General features: G+C 44.5%; 1 protein-coding gene and 1 non-coding gene across 3 annotated transcripts in view; one reads left to right on the top strand and one right to left on the bottom strand.

Annotated features, from left to right (window-relative positions):
* The window catches only part of CLIC5 (chloride intracellular channel 5), a 162,653-nt gene that overhangs the window by 40,079 nt on the left and 103,781 nt on the right, over positions 1-18,793 (top strand). The window contains exon 1 of one of the 2 annotated variants that reach the window (XM_043449465.1): positions 12,501-12,913. The exons of the other annotated variant lie outside the window; for it this stretch is intronic. Coding sequence (XP_043305400.1) covers positions 12,851-12,913 — 63 coding nt within the window. The 5' untranslated portion in view covers positions 12,501-12,850. Of the gene's footprint in view, positions 1-12,500; positions 12,914-18,793 lie in introns of those variants that run through there. 2 annotated transcript variants of the gene reach the window in all.
* LOC122430202 lies at positions 8,860-8,966 on the bottom strand. Its single transcript, XR_006266281.1, has one exon. It is a non-coding gene; the product is annotated as a U6 spliceosomal RNA (small nuclear RNA).

Here is an 18,793-nt window from a genome sequence, read left to right as displayed (position 1 = left end):
TCCCAGAGTTCCAGGGGCCAGTGCTGTCTCGGCCACTCTGCAGTGCAGGCAATTTGCACGACTTATCTTACCTGTCTGGATCTGAGTTTCCTGATCATGTTAAAATGGGGATAGTAAGAAACATACCTGTTCTGCTGTTCCTGACTGCTGGTATGATAAAGTAAGAAATGTTTTTGGAGGACCCATGCAAATGTTATCATTGTTTGATGATGCCTGAGGGAAAGCACTGAGTAGGTCTCTGTCCACAGTCACCAAATAAACTGCAGGAGCTACACTCATTATTTGCCCCTTAATTCATTTACTCAACACATACCATTTGAGTACCTGTTCTGCGTGAGGCTCTGTGCTCATTGCTGGTGAAAAGAAGAGAATGAACGCCATGAAAAGATATGGATAACATTCAGTATAAGAAGCCAATCTGAAAAGGCAGCTGTATATTGTGTGATTCCATCTACATGACATTTCTGGAAAATGCAAAACGGTGGAGACAGTCAAAAGATCCGTGGTTCCCAGAGGCTCGGGAGGAGGGAGGGATGAATAAGAGGAGCACAGAGGATGCTTAGGAAAATGAGACTATTCTGTATGATACTAGAGTGGTGGATACATGTCTTCATATACTGGTTAAAACCAATGGAACGTATCACACCAGGAATGCACCCTAATGGCAGCTATGGGCTCTATGTAGCATATGTATGTATGATCTATGTAGCGTCTCTGATTGTAACAAATGCACCACTCTGGCACAGGATGCTGATAGTGGGGAAGGCTGTGTGTGAGTTGGGGCAGGGAGTATATGGAAACTCTATACTTAGTGCTCGTTTTTTAGTGAACATAAAACTGTTTTTAAAAAGTCAGTTCAGTCACTCAGCTATGTTTGACTTTTTGCGACCCCATGGACTGCAGCACACCACGCTTCCCTGTCCATCACCAACTCCCAGAGCCTACTCAAACTCATGCCATCCAACCATCTCATCCTCTGTCATCCCCTTCTCCTCCTGCCATCAATCTTTCCCAGCATCAGGGTCTTTTCAAATGGGTCAGTTCTTCACATCAGGTGGCCAACATGTTGGAATTTCAGCTCCAGCATCAGTCCTTCCAATGAATATTCAGGATTGATTTCTTTTAGGATGGAGTGGTTGGATATCCTTGCAGTCCAAGGGACTTTCAAGAGTCTTCTCCAACACCACAGTTCAAAAGCATCAATTCTTCAGCGCTCAGCTTTCTTTATAGTCCAACTCTCACATCCATACATGACTACTGGAAAAACCATAGCTTTGACTAGACGGACCTTTGTTGGCAAAGTATTATCTCTGCTTTTTAATATGCTGTCTAGGTCGGTCATAACTTTTCTTCCAGGGAGCGAGCATCTTTTAATTTCATGACTGAAGTCACCATCTGCAGTGATTATGGAGCCCCCCAAAATAAAGTCTGTTACTGTTTCCATTGTTTTCCCATCTATTTGCAAACAGATCTTCAAATGTCATCAAATGAGAGGTGTAGATATGTGTGCACAGTGTGAGCAAGTTTCTTCCCTTTATATTGTTCTGATAGTTTGTCTTCATTTGCGGCAGGTTCATGCAGAGGGTCAGTACTGTTTATTATGCAGACAGAACCCCCTGCAGCCTTATTCACTGCAGGGTAAATGATCACCCAGTGGTGAGCAGCTCCGACTGCTGGGAGTCTCCCAGGATGGGGATGAGGGGTATTAAGCGGTTTCAGCATCCACTTAGCTGGATCCACACCATCCCTGAGACCAGATGGAAGGAGCAGAGGAGTTGGCCTTGACTGGTGAACGTGGCCAGACCATTTTGGCGTGGCTGTTTTGCATCCCTCTGCCCTTTAATTTGATGACTTCCCATGGGGAGCCGGGTGTGGTGAGGAAGACAGAAGTTAGGTCAGTGTTTGTCCCTTTGGGCCCTAAACATTGGGAGGCTCAGTTGAGGGCATTAAGTCTGGTGTCTAGTGACGTAATAACCCTGTGCTGTGTTGATGGAGGACCAGTGACTGGGTCCATATTCAGCTCTGTTTACTCAGAGACTTGATTTTATGAGAGGAAGAAGTAACAATGGTTGAGTTTACAAGATTCCAAAAGAGCAAGGTAAAAAAAAAAAAAAAAAAAAGAATGAGTTTCACTGTAATTAAATCAATTTCAATGCATTAAAAAAAAATCAGTTAGATAAAATATCAGCCTTTAGAAGTGGGTTTGTCATCTCCCCCATGACCTAGCCTGGTATGCATGTGTGCATGCTAAGTTGTTTCAGTTGTGTCTGACTCTTTGCAGCCCTACAGACTACAGCCTGCCAGGCTCCTCTGTCCATGAGATTCTCCAGGCAAGAATACTGGAGTGGGTTGCCATGTCCTCCTCTAGGGGATCTTCCTGACCCAGGGATCGAACCTGTGTCTCTTACACCTCTTGTATTGGCGAGTGGATTCTTTACCACTAGGGCCACCTGAGAAGCCTCCTAGCCTGGTGTAGATGCAGCCAGTGAGCAGAACCAAGTAGGTGGGATCTTGAAGTGAAAAATGGATATAGCAAAGGAGTCTTAAATTAATGTCTGTCTTTCATATAGAGGTGTATTTCAAACCTTTCCAAAGTGTATTTAACTGAGGAAATTATGCATCATTACAGAGCAATACAGACAGTGATTGGCTGCAAATCGATTGGACTGCAAATCCAGTCGATGGAGCTGTCATTATTTCTTCATGCTAGAACTTTGCACTGAATGAAAATCTCTGGGCAGAGTTTCTACTACAAGGTAGTGAAATTACAAAGGTTGCATAATGTAATTACTAGGAAAAAATGAAAATGTGACCCCACCATGTTACACAGGGATAGCATGGAGAATTTCAAGCTAGACCTTCAGTTCCTCAACATTAAATGCTGTGTTCTCTCTACCTCAGGGCCCTCACACATTCTGTTCCTTTCTCTCTTCCCTTCAGTCTTCACATGACTGGCCCCTTTTTATCAATCACATCTGGGCTTAAATGTCACCTCCCATAGAGGCCTACCTCAGGGACATCTTACAAAAGAGGCTCCCTCATTCCGCACTGTATTCTACAGCATTATAACCCAGATAATACTGATCAATTTTTATAACTATACATCTATTTATTGTTTATATGTTTATTCCATTTCCCACCATGAATTGCAAGACCCACCAGGCGAGGGCTATGATCAACTTTTCTGTTCCCCAAGGTACAGCCAGTATTTCCAAGAGTATTTGGTGTCTAATAAGTAGTCAATAGATAAAGGAACGTGAACGTGAAGTAACCCTGGCTGTGACTATTTCAATGGAAGAGGACTCATTTGTGAAGCAACTGGTGAAGATTCAAGTGTTGTCTGGTCACAAAAATGTAGACAATGAGCATCTTTTCTCAATATTATCAGATCTACTTCAATTCTATGTTCCTTGGGTTCCTTGGTGACTCAACAGTAAAGAATCCAGCTGCCAGTGAAGGAGACATGGGTACAATCCCCAGGTCAGGAAGATCTCCCGGAGGAGGAAACGACAATCCACTCCAGTATTCTTGCCTAGAAAATCCCATGGACAGAGAAACCCAGCCAGTAGTCACAAAAGAGTCAGACACAAACTTAGCAACTGAACAATAACAACAAAACACATTATATCTACTCAACTAGAAGGGCTGAAGAATGGGAGCATCCCCTGCACACACAGACACTTGTTTTAGGCACTGTGAGTTCTCTGGGACAGAGACTGGGTCTTTTTCAATAATTTATTCCCTGTATTAAAGGCAGTGTCTGGCACAGAAGGGCCAACAAAGGTGTATTTGCTGAATTTAACTAAAGTGAGATATTTGAAGTGCTTTCTGTCTTCTCCCTGGAAGAAGGAAATTGAAACAATTCAAGGTAATACTCTCGGATTTTTCTGTCCAGGCTTTGTGGGAGTAGGGTTAATCTTCCTGGAAGATTAAAAAGATTGCACAAGATTGGAGAAAATATATGACAAAAATAGAATTAAATCTTCCCCTCTGAATATAGATTAAAGAGAATCACTTATTACTGTGCTGCAGAAATAAATTTCTTCTGTACCTGCTTAGCTGTGACCAGGTAATTATGCACGGAAATATTATGTTCTATTTCTCTGAGTTCCTAAAGTAGAGAGAGTATATACAAGGAAATATATGGGAAGAAAGAAAATACTCACATACACACACATTCCTAGAATTCTAGGAGAGGAAATGACTTTTATTGCTGCTCCCACTTTTAAGACAGATGATGTTTAAAATAATAGTGTTATTTGTTCAGTCATGTCTGATTCTTCATGACTCCATAGATTATAGCCCACCAGGATCCTCTGTCCATGGTATTTTTCAGGCAAGAATACTGGAGTGGGTTGCCATGCCATTCTTTCCAGGCAAGAATACTCCAGGGGATCTTCACGACCCAGGGATCGAACCTGGATCTCCCAAGAATACTGGAGTGGGTTGCCATTTCTGCCTCTGGGGCATCTTCCCAGCCCAGGGATGAAACCCACAACTCCTGCATCTCCTGCATTGCAGGCAAATTCTTTACCTGCAAAGCCATCAGGGAAATCCTTAAAGATAATAATAGCAATTCAATTTGATCAATTCTGCTTATTTCCAAGAAAGAATTTGTAATTTTCTCAATAATATACTTTGCCTTTCAGAAAATAATTCTTTATGCAGCTTAAAGAGCTGATACGATGACAAGGAGACAATCAGATAAAGGATGAAGGCCTTCGAACATGGGTCAGGGTAATTACAGGGTACAAATTCCATTCTTTACCTGGGAGCATTGCTTTTTGAATGTTCTAATAGCTGATCTTCAGCGTTCACTTCTAAACTGGGCATTTACTTCCTTTTTCTGTCTGTTTCTCTCTTCCTCTCTCACTTTGCATTTAAATACAATAATAAAATAATTAAGTAGTGCTTAGTTATTGAGGGCACTAAAAGCAGACATTTGGAAGTCAAGCAGACCTCGATTCAAACCCCAGTTCTAGAGCTGTGTGGTTGGCTTCCTGACTGAACTTTGTGTATTTGCTTCCTCTTCTGCAAAATGGAATACTGATAGTAGCTGTCTTGTTAAGTGAAAGATCAAGTGAGAAACTGACTGTGAAATGTAGCACTGCCTTATGTACAAAAGAACTCGTCTGTCCTTTGTTTATGCGCAGTCAGTATGTTGGCTGCATTATGTATGTTCATAAATAGTATTATTAAAACTTTACATCAGGGTCTTTTCCAAGGAATTGGTGGTTTGCATCAGGTGGCCAAAGTATTGGAGTTTCAGCATCAGTCCTTCCAATGAATGGGTATTTTTTATTCTTGGTCACTTCTTGGTCCCTATTTCTTTTTTCAGCTTATGTCTGTGTGTCTCTTAAGGTTCCAGAGACCCCAAATCCAGTCATTCCTTACCTAAGATCAGCCAGTCACTGATCCTACCAATTCAATAAGCCATTTCTAAATCTCTATCAGCATTTCAACCTCGTCCAACCACATCATACTTCACATACTTAGTAAATCTTGGTGGTTAAGAAAATAGGCTTTAATGATGGAGAGACCTGGGTCAGAGTACCAGCTGTGTTGTTTATAATTATTTATGTGACCTTGGACAAGTTCCTCACCTCTTTAAGTCTTTGCTTCCTCATTTGTGAAATGAGACTAATAGCACCTGCCTTCGGTTATTATGAAGATGAAGTGAGCTGATAAGAGATTTAGAGTTCTCATACATGGTGGTCTCTTAGAAAATGTTAAATAGTATTACTGTTACAGAACCCTTTCTTGTGTTTCAGCTCAAAATTAGAATACTTATAAAGACTCCACACAGTAAGGCCCATTTCACTAAAGTCTGCCTTTGCATGATACAAACAGAAGTCCAAGAGGAGAAAAAGGCTGTGACTAAAGGAGGTGCCAGTTATTTATTTGGGCTTCCCTGGTGGCTCAGATGATAAAGAATCTGTCTGCAATGCAGGAGACCCGGGTTTGATCCCTGGGTTGGGATGATCCCGTGGAGAAGAGAATGGCAACCCAATCCAGTATTCTGGCCTGGAGACTTCCATGGACAGAAGAGCCTGGCGAACTATAGTCCATCTGGTCACAAACAGTCAGACACAACTGAGCGACTACAAGAACAACACACAGTTCTTTATTAACTGATTCCATCGACCATTATTTAATGAGCATGTACATTGTACTGGGAATATTATCAGTTTGTTTGCAAGTTTGTAACAAGGGGCCATTATGTTCTGTGGGTAGTGCAAAAGAGACACAAAAGAGGATTCTTGTCTTCAAGGAGCTTTTATTGTTGTGAGAAAGACATGACTCAACCCTGGAAGGAATTCCATGGAGGGATAGTGCAAGCGCTAAGACTGCTCATTGCTCACCTACACTGCATTTTCTCAAAGGATTCTAGAAAGAGCATGGCATTCCCAAAACCCTGGTGATAAGGATGAGTAATGAGTGAACCAATGGGATAAATGACAGCTGTTGACAAGGACTCCTGGCTTCAGCCCAGCCTGCTCCCTGGCCTCTCCCTCTGCTGTGCACAGGCAGGCAGACTGCTGTGAGGACAAAGATCGCTGGCAGTGTTGGGCGCACCCAAATGTTAGTTTATAAAGGAACAGAACTAGGAACCCACCCCATCCTTCCCACAGCCCAACCTGTGACCTCATGCAAGTGGAAGGACTCACCTCTCTCTGGCTACACTCACTTGGTCCTCCCACAAAGACACAATATGACTGGGGCTTTTAGCAGCTGTCATCAAAACCCGCCAGTCCCCTCAGCTTGAAACCGAAGCCCTTGAGATTGTCCAAAAGATCCTCTGCAGAGAATGTAAGGGTGAAACAAACCGATTCCTATGTAAATAGATACCTTGGGCAGAAAGAGTGGATTCACCTAAATATCATTAGTTACCTAAAGGTTTGAGCTTGAAACTAATGATATACCCTGGCATGGGGTAAGATATTGATATCCTTATAAAGATGATCGTTGTTTCATAAAAATACATACACTTTTTCTCTTGTAAATATAGCTAGAAGTTTATTAATTGTGTTAATCTTTTACAACACTTTTGGCACCAGGGACCGGTTTCATGGAAGACAGTTTTTCCATGGACCAGGGGTGGAGGTGGGGTTCCCTGATTTTCTTGCTTTGTGTTTAGCTGGCTACTCTTTTTCTAATTTCTTAAGACAGAAGTTTAGATTATTGATTTGAAACCTTTATTCTTTTCTAAAAAGAACACTTCTCATATAAATTTCTTTCTAAGTACTGCATTACCTGAATCTCACAAATTTTGATAGATTGTGTGTTCATTCGTGAGCTTCCCTGGTGGCTCAGTGGTAAAGAACCCACCTCCCAATGCAGGAGACCCAGGTTCAATCCCTGGTTTGGGAAGATCCCCTGGAGGAGGAGATGGCAACCCACTCCATTATTCTTGCCTGGACAATCCCATGGGCAGAGAAGCCTGGTGGGATAGAGTCACAAAGAGTCTGACCTGACTTGAGCAACTGAGCAGCAGCAGTGTTCGTTTGTAGTTAGTTCAAAATATTTTCTAATTATTTTTGAGGCTTCTTAACCAGTGAATTTCTTAAAATATATTGCTTAATTTTCAAACATTTAGGGGCAGAGCAGCAGCAGCAGCAGCATATATCTTCAGTATTGGTCTAATTGATTATTTTATGGCCAGAGAATATATGTGGTAAGATTTCATCCTTTTAAAAAGATTAAGGTTTGTTTTGTAACCCAGAATATGGTCTGTTAGGGTGACTGTCCCATGTGTATTTGCAAATGGCATGTATTCTGTTGTGTGGGAATGTTTATTAGGTCAAATTGTTTGATAGTGTTATTTTTATGTCTTCTATACTCTTGTTGACTTTTTGTCTTCTTCTGCTATCAGTTTCTAACAGAGGAGGGTTTTAGTCTCCAAATGCAATTACACGTTTGTCTTTTTCCTCTTTCAGTTTTATCACTTTTGCTTTATGGATCTTGAAGCTCTGTTATTAGGTACATACACACTGAGGGTTGTTATAGCTTTTGATGACTTGACTCTGTTTTCATTATGTAACATTCCTCTTTATCCATGATGAGTTCCTTTTTCTGGAGTCTATCTTGTTTGGTGTTAATACAGTGACTTTCTTTTGATTAGCAGTTGCATGGTATTTTTCCCCATCTGCTTACATTTGAAGTGAGATTCTGTAACAGCACATAGTTGGATCTTGGTTGGTTTGTTTTTAATCCAATCCAAAAATCTCCAGCTTTTTAGAAGTATTTATTTATGTGGCTGTGTTGTCAGGTCTTAGCTGCAGCACGTGGGGTCTTTCCTTGCAGCATACAGACTCTCTAGTTGTGGTGTGCGGGCCCCGGGGTCCATGTGAGGCCGTACATGGGCCCAGCGTGCGGCACACGGGATCCTCCCTGACCAGGGATCGAACCCATGTCCCCTGCATTGCAAGGCAGACTCCTAAACTCTGGACCACCAGGGAAATCCCTGATCTCCAACTTTTAGTTGCGTTTAGACCATTTAAATTTAAGTATTGAAATGGTTAGATTCAAGTGTGCCATTGTATGATGAGTTTTCTGTTTGCTTTCTTTTTCTCTCCTTTTAGATTATTTGAGTATTTCTTGCCATTACACTTTAACTTACATTTTTTTTTTTAAAACCATATCCTTTTGTGTAAGTTTTATAGCTGTTGTTTAGGAGTGGTTACCATATGCATACCTGACTTTTCTTAATCTGCTTAGAGTTCATAGTTTGCCACTTCAAATGAAGTATAGAGATATTACAGCTATATAAATTCCTTTGCCTTCACGTTTATGTCATATCATTGAATCTGGATATATTGAAAACCCAGTCAAATATAATTTTTTATTTTAACAATCATACAAAAATATGAGTGTTAAACAGATGTGCATGTAATCCTTTCATTGGGGCCATTCTCATCTTCACTGTGTCATTCCAGTTTAAGCATACATGCTGCTAAAGTAAGCATTGAATATGTTTTTGAAGTGCTTGCCTAATAAGGATTTATCCAAAACTTGCAACAAGTTTGTGAAACTATGATTACTAGAAGTTCAGTCTATATGATCAGGGAAGTGCTTTTCTCTGAAGAAAGTTAGAATTGCCTAACCAATTATACTTTGATGTAAAAGGGTAGTCATTTTATTAAAAAAAAAAAAAGAAGTGTTTTTATTGTGAAATGAAGCAGAATGTGAAATTAAAAACTAGAAATATGCCAGAAGTAGTTTATAACCAGACAGAATTAACAAATGTTGTTAAATGAAAGTTTATAATATCAAAACTATCAGTTATCTACAGGGATGTCCAAGTGAGAGGTATCTAGAAATTAAAAGGGAATGGTTTCATTTTTCAGTAGGTGGTAGATATTTGGAGAAGGTGAAATAATAGCTAAATCTCAGACTTCCTTGTGGTCCAGTGGATGAGAATTCGCCTGCCAACGCAGGGGGACACAAGTTCAATCCTTGGCCCGAGAAGGTCCCACATGTCTTGGAGCAACTAAGCCTGTGGGCCACAACTTCTGAACCCGCGTGCTGCAACTACTGAAGCTCATGCGCCTGGAGCCTGTGCTCTGCGATGAGAAGTCACCACAATGAGAAGGCCATGCAGCACAAGGAAGAGTAACTCCCGCTCTCCGCAACTAGAGAAAGCCCGTGTGCAGCAACAAAGAGCCAGTGCAGCCGAAAATAAAATAAATATATATATATATATATATATATATTTTTTTTAAAAAAGCTGACTCTGCTAGGTTTGGGATTAGGGGAAAATAGAGGTCATAACACATATTGTTAAGCTCATAGCCAAGAAAATATCCACATGTGTAAAGCATCTTCATTCAGAAAAAAAAAAAAATGCCCTCAAAGGCACTTTAGCATAAAATTTCATTTACCTCTGTCAATTACTATTGCAAATATTGTCCACAGTCCAGAATAGGAAAGTGATGAGTCTGTGTGGCATGCAGTGAAGGTAGCAGTCTCCCTCTGTAACCTTGTCTTTCCCAGAGTATGCAGTCACTGGCTGGGAATGTACAGCTGTGAAGGTGACAGCTAAAGGCTTTGGTGAAGTAAGCCTGAAACCGAGGAGGAGAGCAATTAAGCCTCACCTTGATTAGGCTGCAGGGTACCATGAGGGCTGCAAGTTGGGCTTGGTGACTGTATTCTTCAGTGAGCAGGAGATATTTGCACTTGGAGTTTATGGGGAAACAACCTGTCATAAGTGGTGGTCAGGACACCTTGCCATCTTCTTTACCAATCAGATACCTGTCATTCAGGAAGTTGCAGTTGTAGTTTCTTCTGCTCTGTGAGATCTTTCTTTCTGGTCACTCCAACGGTGATGAATAATCTCTTGACAAGCTGACTTACATAGCCCTTTCATCTACCCAATTCATGAGGCAGTCAGAGTTTTTCTTTACATGGGCATATGCTCCTGAAATAGATTTTAATCTCCATTAAGACCAGTGCAGTGCCTTTGTTTACCAAAGGGCCTTACCCAGTTTGGGAGTTTGAGAGAGGCGATTGGAGTAGTTGAGAGCATAGGCTTAGTCTGGGTTCAAATTCTGATTCCACCATTTCCTAGCTGAATGACTAGAGGCAAATTGCTTAAATATTAATAAATATGCCTCAGTTTCCCCACTTGTAAAATTGGGACAATAACACTGTCTATAAAGATGAAATAAGTTAAGACATGTAGAGTGTTTAGCATTTTTTTACCTGGTACCTAGTAAGTACTGCTACTTATTTTTATTAAGTGATTAATTTTTTTCTTAGAAAGTCATGGAACAAATATGTATTTGTAAGTCCAGCAGGACAGAGCACAGACAGGATCAGCTAGAGAAGGCAAAGAACACAAACAGAAGTTGACTAGATTCCAGATACAAAAGACTGAGCACCTGATTTTAAAAAGAAATGGAGGATGGAAATGTAAATTGGTACAGCCACATTGGAAAACCCGCTGGCAGTGCTTACTCGAGAACATTCTAGCACTCTAGAAACAAGCAATCCCATTCCTGAGTATACAGCCAACAAAAAGTGTCCACGTATTGTGAAGGGATGTTTGATAGAATGGTCATAGCAGCCCCATGGGAGTCATTAACCGAAAACTATGCAAATATCCATCAGAGGGCAAATGGATAAATAACTTGTGGCAACAAAAAAGGGTGGTTTCCAACTACACACTGCAGAATGGATAAATCTCACCAATGTAGTGGTGAACACAAAAGAAGCCAGACACCAAGGAGTATATACTGTGCTTTTTGTAAGATTCCAGGCAAAACTAACCTGTGCTGTTATTACAAGTCGGGATAATAAGTTAACTCCAGGTGGGTGACAGCCGTGAAAGCGGGGAGAGCTAGAGAGGAGAGACCAGGATGAGCTTCTGTGCAAGCAGCTAACATTTTACCTCTTTCTCTGGTGCTGGTTTCATGGATGAGTTCAGATTGTGAAAATACATTGAACTTACGTCCACTTAAGATATGAATATTTTTCCATATGCATATTCAGTTCAGTTCAGTCGCTCAGTCTTGTTGGACTCTGCGACCCCATGGACTGCAGCACACCAGGCTTCCCTGTCCATCACCAACTCCTGGAGCTTACTCAAACTCATGTCATCAAGTTGGTGATGCCATCCAACCCTCTCATCCTCTGTCGTCCCCTTCTCCTCCTGCCTTCAATCTTTCCCAGCATCAGGGTCTTTTCCAGTGAGTCAGTTCTTTGCATAGGGTGGGCAAAGTATATGGATTGTATAGTCCTTGGAATTCTCCAGGCCAGAATACTGGAGTGGGTAGTCTTTCCCGGCTCCAGGGATCTTCCCAACCCGGGGATCGAACCCGGGGATCGAACCTAGGTCTCCCGCATCGCGGGAGGATTCTTGACCAGCTGAGCCACAAGGGAAGCCCATGTGCGTATTCTATGTCATTAAAAAAAAAGAAGAAAAATAAAATAAAAATAGAAAACAAAGAAAAAAAAAGAGGAGAAAGCCAAAGAAAAAAACAAAATGAAAGAAGGAGAAAGAAAAACAGCCCAGAGGCTAAAGGACACGTATCCTGACCTGGCAGGCTCACCTCTCTACCTTACACAGCTCCCTGCCCTTCCCTGCCGCCTCCTCCCCCAGTCCCACTCTAACCTATCCCGCACGAGGATGGCAAATGCACAGTTTTCGGGGTCCTTCCGTTCTCTTCCCGGCTCCCCGTAGCTCCTCACCACTCTGAGCATCCCTAAGGCAGAAAAGGGGCTTTCCTGGTGGAAAGGGCTGGTAGGAGAGTTAACTTACAGGAGCTGATGCTTCATTAAATGAAACGTGAGGCTTAAAGCCATCTCTTTTTCTCTCTCATCCTCCCCCGCCTCCTCTCACACTTCCTCCCCCTTTATCTTTCCCAGAACATCCTCCTATCCCAGCGGTGGTGTCGCGGCGCGCCCCGCGGGGCCTGGGATGCGGGGCGGGGGCCGCTCTCGCCCGGAGCCCCTCCCGCCCGCCGGGTTGACCCCGCCCCGCGGCGCCGGCTATTTTGGGCGCGGGCGGCGGCCGCAGGATCGCCGCCCGCGCGGATCCTGTGACACCTCCCAACGCGCGGCACTTGTTGCTCCCGGGAACCTGCAACCCATCCCCGAGCCCACCTTTTCCGCCTCGTCCTCTGCCCCCTCCTGGCTTCTCTCCTTTCCTGGCGATTGCCCGGGACACCGATCCCTCAGGCACCGCTGTCACCGGCTGGGGAAATAGATTAAAGAAACTAGATAAATAAACGCCCTCCGGAGGCCGCCCCCGCCGCCCGGCGGCAGCAGCAGCGGCGGCAGGAGCGCTGGCCCGGGCGCCGCAGAGGTGGCGCCTCCCCGGCCCGGGACGCTGGCCCCGGGCGCCGACGGCATGACGGACACGGCGACGGCTAACGGGGACGACCGGGACCCCGAGATCGAGCTCTTCGTGAAGGTAGGTCGGCGTCCCAGCGCCGCCGCACCTGCTGCGCCTCCAGCCCGGCTCGCGGCTCACGTGCCCCGGCGCCGAGCGCTCTGCGACGCCCGACCCTCCCCAGGGAGCGCAGCCTCGCCCTGGCGGTCCCCGGGGTGGCGTTTCTGCAAACCCGAGCCTCGCTTCGGGGCTCCTGGGCGGGATGGAGTCAGGTGCATTCTGGCAGGTGGCTGTCTTCTCCGAGAGTTTGTCAAACCTGCCGCAGGACCGGCGATCACCCTGCCTAGGCGCGATTTTGGTTTGTCCTGAAGGGCATCTTCGGGTGCAGGATGAGGGCAGAAACCTGGCTGGACCCATGAAGCTTTCTTCTAAAAAGGCGGGGAGGTGAGGGGAAGGAAGAGGGAGAAAAGAAAGCATTACTAATAATATGATCTTTGGCAAAGTAGAAATAACATTTCTTAAAACCTCCTTTTTCTCTTTTACTCTGTTAAAAGAAAAGCAGAAGGGAACAAAGATTGTTCTTGTGCTGTGATCTGCAAGCCGGAAAGCAAACACTCCACTCGCCCACATTATTATTCGTGTCATAATCGTGTTTCCGCGGGGTTGTATCAGGAAATGCAAAGGGTGACCTGAGGCAGTCTGGGAGGTGGGGGCACGGGGCTGGGGGAATTCATTAAGTCCCCTCGCTCCCTGCGTCGAAACAGTCCAACGTCAACAGCTGCTTACACTTCTTTGCAACCTGGAGGAGGAAGGATGGAGGCTGATGCGCCGTTTCCCGGTTCTCCAGTGTAATAAGAAAGAAACATTTGATAGGTCCTCCAGAAGCCGAGAAACCTGAGCGCAGAAGAGTTGTCTCCAGGGCGGTGCGGAGTCGCCAGGACTTGGGGGAGGGGCAGCCGCCGGCAGGCTGCCTGAGCGCTGAGAACTTTCACAAAAAACCCCAAACATCTTAGAATGCAGGTTCCCTAGAAATATACAGGTAACTGAGAAGGGAAGAGAACTTGGTGCCTGTCGGGAGCCTCCTGGCTGAATTTAAGACATGTCTATCTCTCTTTATACATGGGGAAATGTATGGAAATAGACATGCCTTTTAAATTTGTTTTGGTTAAAGGATCCTTATCTATAAACTAAATAAACAAATAGATTTCGCAGGAAGTGTAAGATCTATATGACCCTGATAGCAACCTTTTGGTCTTCGGTAATTTTTATTTATCTTATTAAAAAATAATAAACCAGTTGTGACTTATCTTACACTTGAAAAGTACTCTCAGTTGGCCCAGCCTACCACAAAGTTTTGTTAAATATTTCGGCTGGGCTTTACATTTTGGGGGTTATTTTGCAAAATTATGTATAGACATTGCATTTGTTTTTTAGTGAGACAACTTTCCTGGACCTATTTCTCTTCCCCCAAATGTGACTTCTGTCTCCGTCACCCTCATTTGGTTTCTGTGACCCCTCTGGGAAGGATTTTCAGGCTCTCTGGCAGATCCAGGTAATGAAAGAGGTCATGTCCTCCCAGGCTGGGCAGTGTTGGACCCAGAGCTGGCCAGGGCTGCCCTGACCCCCAGCGTCCAGGCCTGCAGTTTAGGGAGCGAATACGGAGAGCTTTCACAGAGCAAGGACTCTTGCTGTTCTTCTTGAAGAAAGCTATTCTAGGACTTTCTCAGATTCCCTGGGAGCAGGTCGTTTCACAGTGTCAAGTTCCTGAAAGCTATTTGAAACACAAATTGACTCTTTTAGAACCAAAAGAGCCCTTTGCCCTGCTCCTGAGTGAGAAGTCCATTCTACCCGCACCTTCTGAGTTTCATGTTGGCAACTTGGAAGTTTTCTCCATTTGTATAAAAAGCTCACTTAGCAGCCCCCAGTGCCCACAGGAATTCTAAAGTACCTGTGTTGTCATTTTTTGTTTTTTTCCCTAAAGGAAAGCAATCCATGAGAGCCAGGCAGGGCTTCTTGGTCAGCACAGAAACCAAGTTGATGGGGAGCAAACAATCAGATAGGAAAGCTCTTTTGATTCCCCCACCCCCCTTTCTGAGCTTCTGGTTAGTAGTGATCATTTACAAGGGCAAGTAAAGGCTGAAAATAATTGTGAAATAAAGACACTGCCCAGGCAGCCAGCCGTATCCTGATTTATAGAATCAGGTATTTCCATGATTTACCATGTCTCGTAGCTGTAGGATTCCCATCAGAAGAAAGGCCTTGTGGAAGGTCTCAGGTATCCGAGGTGATTTCTGCAGGCCCAGCAAGGTTGGTTTCTAGGAAGCCTTCCAGGCAGTCTCTCCTCACCCAGTAAGTGTTGTGATGTGGTCATCTTCAACACTCCCTTGAAGGGACCCCCCCCCCAAAACCTGGCCTGTCCCCTGGGAAAAGTAAAAGCAAAAGTTAGTCACTCACTTGTGTCCGACTCTTTGTGACCCCATGGACTGTAGCCCACCAGGCTCCTCTGTCCATGGAATTCTCCAGGCAGGAATTTTGGAGTGGGTTGCCATTTCCTTCTCTAGGGGATCTTCCTAACCCAGGGGTCAAACCCAGGTCACCCGCATTGTGGGCAGACTCTTTACCGACGGAGCCAACAGGAAAACCTTCTGTGTGTCACTCAAAACCTTCATTACCGTGAGAGTTTCAAGGACTTACGATAGATTCTATGTCACATCGATTGGTGATCATTATCTGTCACCACTGCTGCTGCTTATTAATAATACTAAACGGTGGCATTTTAGGACTTAGGAAGCACATTCAAATACCTTATCTCATTGGATCCCCAGCTTCCTTGATCCATGAGCCTTGATTCACACATAAAAAGTGGTGAAAGCAAATGACATGTGGCTCCCAGGGACCTCTTGAGACATGTTGCTGAGAGAGCACTTTGCCAGCCGCAGTTTGCTCTCCCTGTAACAACCTCGGAAACTAAGGATGGTGGTTCATCTCGTTTTATGGTTGAAAAATTCAGGTGCTCAGAGAGCATCCGTGAAATGTTCAGACGTAGATAGCAGTAAATAACATTCAGATCCAGCCCTCAGCTAGCAGTTTAGACTCTAAATTTTTTATTCGTTCTCAAATACCCATATGTCAGGCCTTGTACCTTCTTTTGCCAAGTCAGCCTTTCACGTGTTTCTAAGATGACACTTACTGGCAACTTACAAATCCATTCTAATGTGCTAGTCACTCTGTTGTGTCCAACTCTTTGTGACCCCGTGGACTGTAGCCCTCCAGGAATTTTGTAGATCTCTGTCCATGGGATTTTCCAGGCAAGAATACTGGAGTGGGTTGCCATTTCCATCTCCAGTCCATTCTAATATGGTTATGCAATGCTATCAAGGCTCCCGCCCGTCCCTGATCTGTACTCCAAGTCTTTCCCTTCCAGGGAACATTTTAATGGGGACATTTTTTTAAGATTTATTTATTTAATTAAAAAGTTTTTTTTTGTTTGTTTGTTTAGCTTTGGTGTTTCGCTGTTGCTGCATGAGGGCTTTCTCTAGCTTTGGGAGAGGGGGCCACTCTTCATCACCATGTAAGAGCTTATCATTGCAGTGGCTTCTCTTATTGCAGAGCACAGGCTCAGTAGTTACAGTGTGGACCTAGTTGCTCTGAGGCATGTGAGCACATGGGATGCTCCTGGACCAGGGATTGAACCGGTGTCCGCTGTACTGCAAGGCGGAGTCCCAGTCACTGAACCGACCACCAGAGAAGCCATCTCATGGGGCTTAAACATCATGGGGATGTTTAAGAGATCATTGACCCACCGTTTTTAGTTTCTTCATCTATAATAAGAAAGGTTTGAGTCAGTCAGCTCTCATTCTCATTTCCCAACAAATGCGAATGGGGCAGAGGGGACAGACAACTGGGTTCAAATCTTGTCTCTGCCTCTTCTTGGCCAAGTCTCTGAACAAGTTCCATAACTTCTGTGAATCTCAGCATTCCCCCCTCTTCAAACAAGAGGGTGATTATAAATAAAGTGCCCTTATCTTTTATTGTCCAAACTCCTGAGGGAGAAAGGAGGTACTTCCAATAGTCAGGCTGGGACAGCAGGTGTCACCTGGGGTTGATGAGAACGTGTGGTCACCCTGGATATGAAAATACTGTCACCACAGACTGGCTGCGAGGATGCCACGGGAACAAATAGAGGAAAACGTTGTGTAAGCTGAAAATTGCTGAGAACACATTGACTTCGATAAGCATATGAGTCCCGTGGCAGATAGAACCTTTCTTGATCTGCAGGTCCCTGATTTGCCTTAGGGAACAATGGCCTGGCTGCTTCCTCACTCGCAGGGCTATTTTGAGAATAAATGAGATCATACACAGCTGGGACTTTGATCACAAAGGGAGGACAACAGGTTAGAGTTGATAGAGGCAGTGAGCGTGGTTTATTGAAAGAAAAAAGAACAAGGAAATAAAAGCAAAACAGAAAGTGATTTGGGAAGACAAACACAGGATGTGCTGTGTAGTTAGATCAAGGCATTCCTCCTCCCGTAGCGACACCTCCACCTTCAGTCCCCGTCCTAGACCCCAGAGGTAGAAAGTCACCAAAGCCACCCAGTTTGAAACAGACGTCTCTTGAGTTTCAACAGAAAACTAGTGGTTCTCAAATTTGGCTACATAATCAAATAATTTGGGGGAGATTTTTAAAACTTCATGGACGGAGGAGCCTGGTAGGCTGCAGTCCTTGGGGTTGCGAAGAGTTGGACATGACTGAGCGACTTCACTTTCACTTTTCACTTTTATGCATTGGAGAAGGAAATGGCAACCCACTCCAGTCTTCTTGCCTGGAGAATCCCAGGGATGGGGTCGCACAGAGTCGGACACGACTGAAGTGACTTAGCAGTAGCAGCAGTTTAAAACTTCTGATGCCAGGCTGCTCCCTGGTCAGTTACATCACAATTTCTGTAGGTGGGACCCAGAAGCAGTGTTTTTACCCCCACCCCTAGGCAACTCGGGTGGAGCTCTCGTGGAGAGTCCTGATCAGAGGCAGGTCTCTCAGCAGGCAGCTTTGCCATTACTGAGCTCGTTGGCTTTGCTAGCGGATGAATGTCTAGAACGTCTAACAGCCTCGGGTCATCGTGATCATTCTCATCAGGAGTGCTGTTGATAGAAAGCTCACAGCCAACAGTGCTGCAGTGAACAGATGCTGACGGACCATAAAGCCCTTATCTGCAGGACTCCAGAACAGTCTGTGTGTGGGGTCGGTCTAGTAAATAATGATCAATTCAGCCCCTGGGGGAAACAGAACGGAGGCCTGCTGATGTCTGATGGAAATGACTAGTCATTTCATTTATGGAGGGATCCAGAAGGCTCTGACAGTGGTGCAGAGCACAAGTCATGTCATGGCCACCCGTGGCGTGGTCATCTGACTTCCAGAACAGACCGGATCAAATTTTGTTGTGTTACCTCTCAGACCCCAGCTGCCCACTGGCTGCCTGGTCACCTGGCCAGTCATGGGTTTATCAGGTTTTGAAGTTCCTTTTGTCACATTATGCCACTGTTTTCTCCTGGTTTTGCTCTTTGGTCAGTAATGCAATACACAAATCCATCTGCCCTGCTATGTCAGCTGCGCATCCTTACCTGGTAACACATCCCTGGGAATACCGATGTCAAAGGTTGACGCATACAAGTCTCAGGTACCCTGGCAGGTGGTGACTGTGAGGACTGGAGGTCTGAAGATGTAAAAGCCCATGGCCAGTGGTGTCAGCCCCCGCCTCCCTGCTCACCTGAGCTGTCTCTCTAGAGTGGTCGGTAGCTTTCTCCACCCAGGGTAAAGAGCCCATCAATTCAGATAAGTCAAAAGCTTTTAATTCTTGACTTCTTTTGAAATTCAGATGCAGAGCCCATGTAGTGGTGATGGAAGATGCAGTAGAAGAATGCAGTTTTCGGTGCCCCTGAAGGTCACCTGCTATGTGAGCTAGG

This window comes from Cervus canadensis, chromosome 28 (assembly GCF_019320065.1).
Source record: "Cervus canadensis isolate Bull #8, Minnesota chromosome 28, ASM1932006v1, whole genome shotgun sequence".
In the NCBI taxonomy this organism is placed as follows: domain Eukaryota; kingdom Metazoa; phylum Chordata; class Mammalia; order Artiodactyla; family Cervidae; genus Cervus; species Cervus canadensis.
This window is presented reverse-complemented; position numbering and strand designations above follow the sequence as displayed.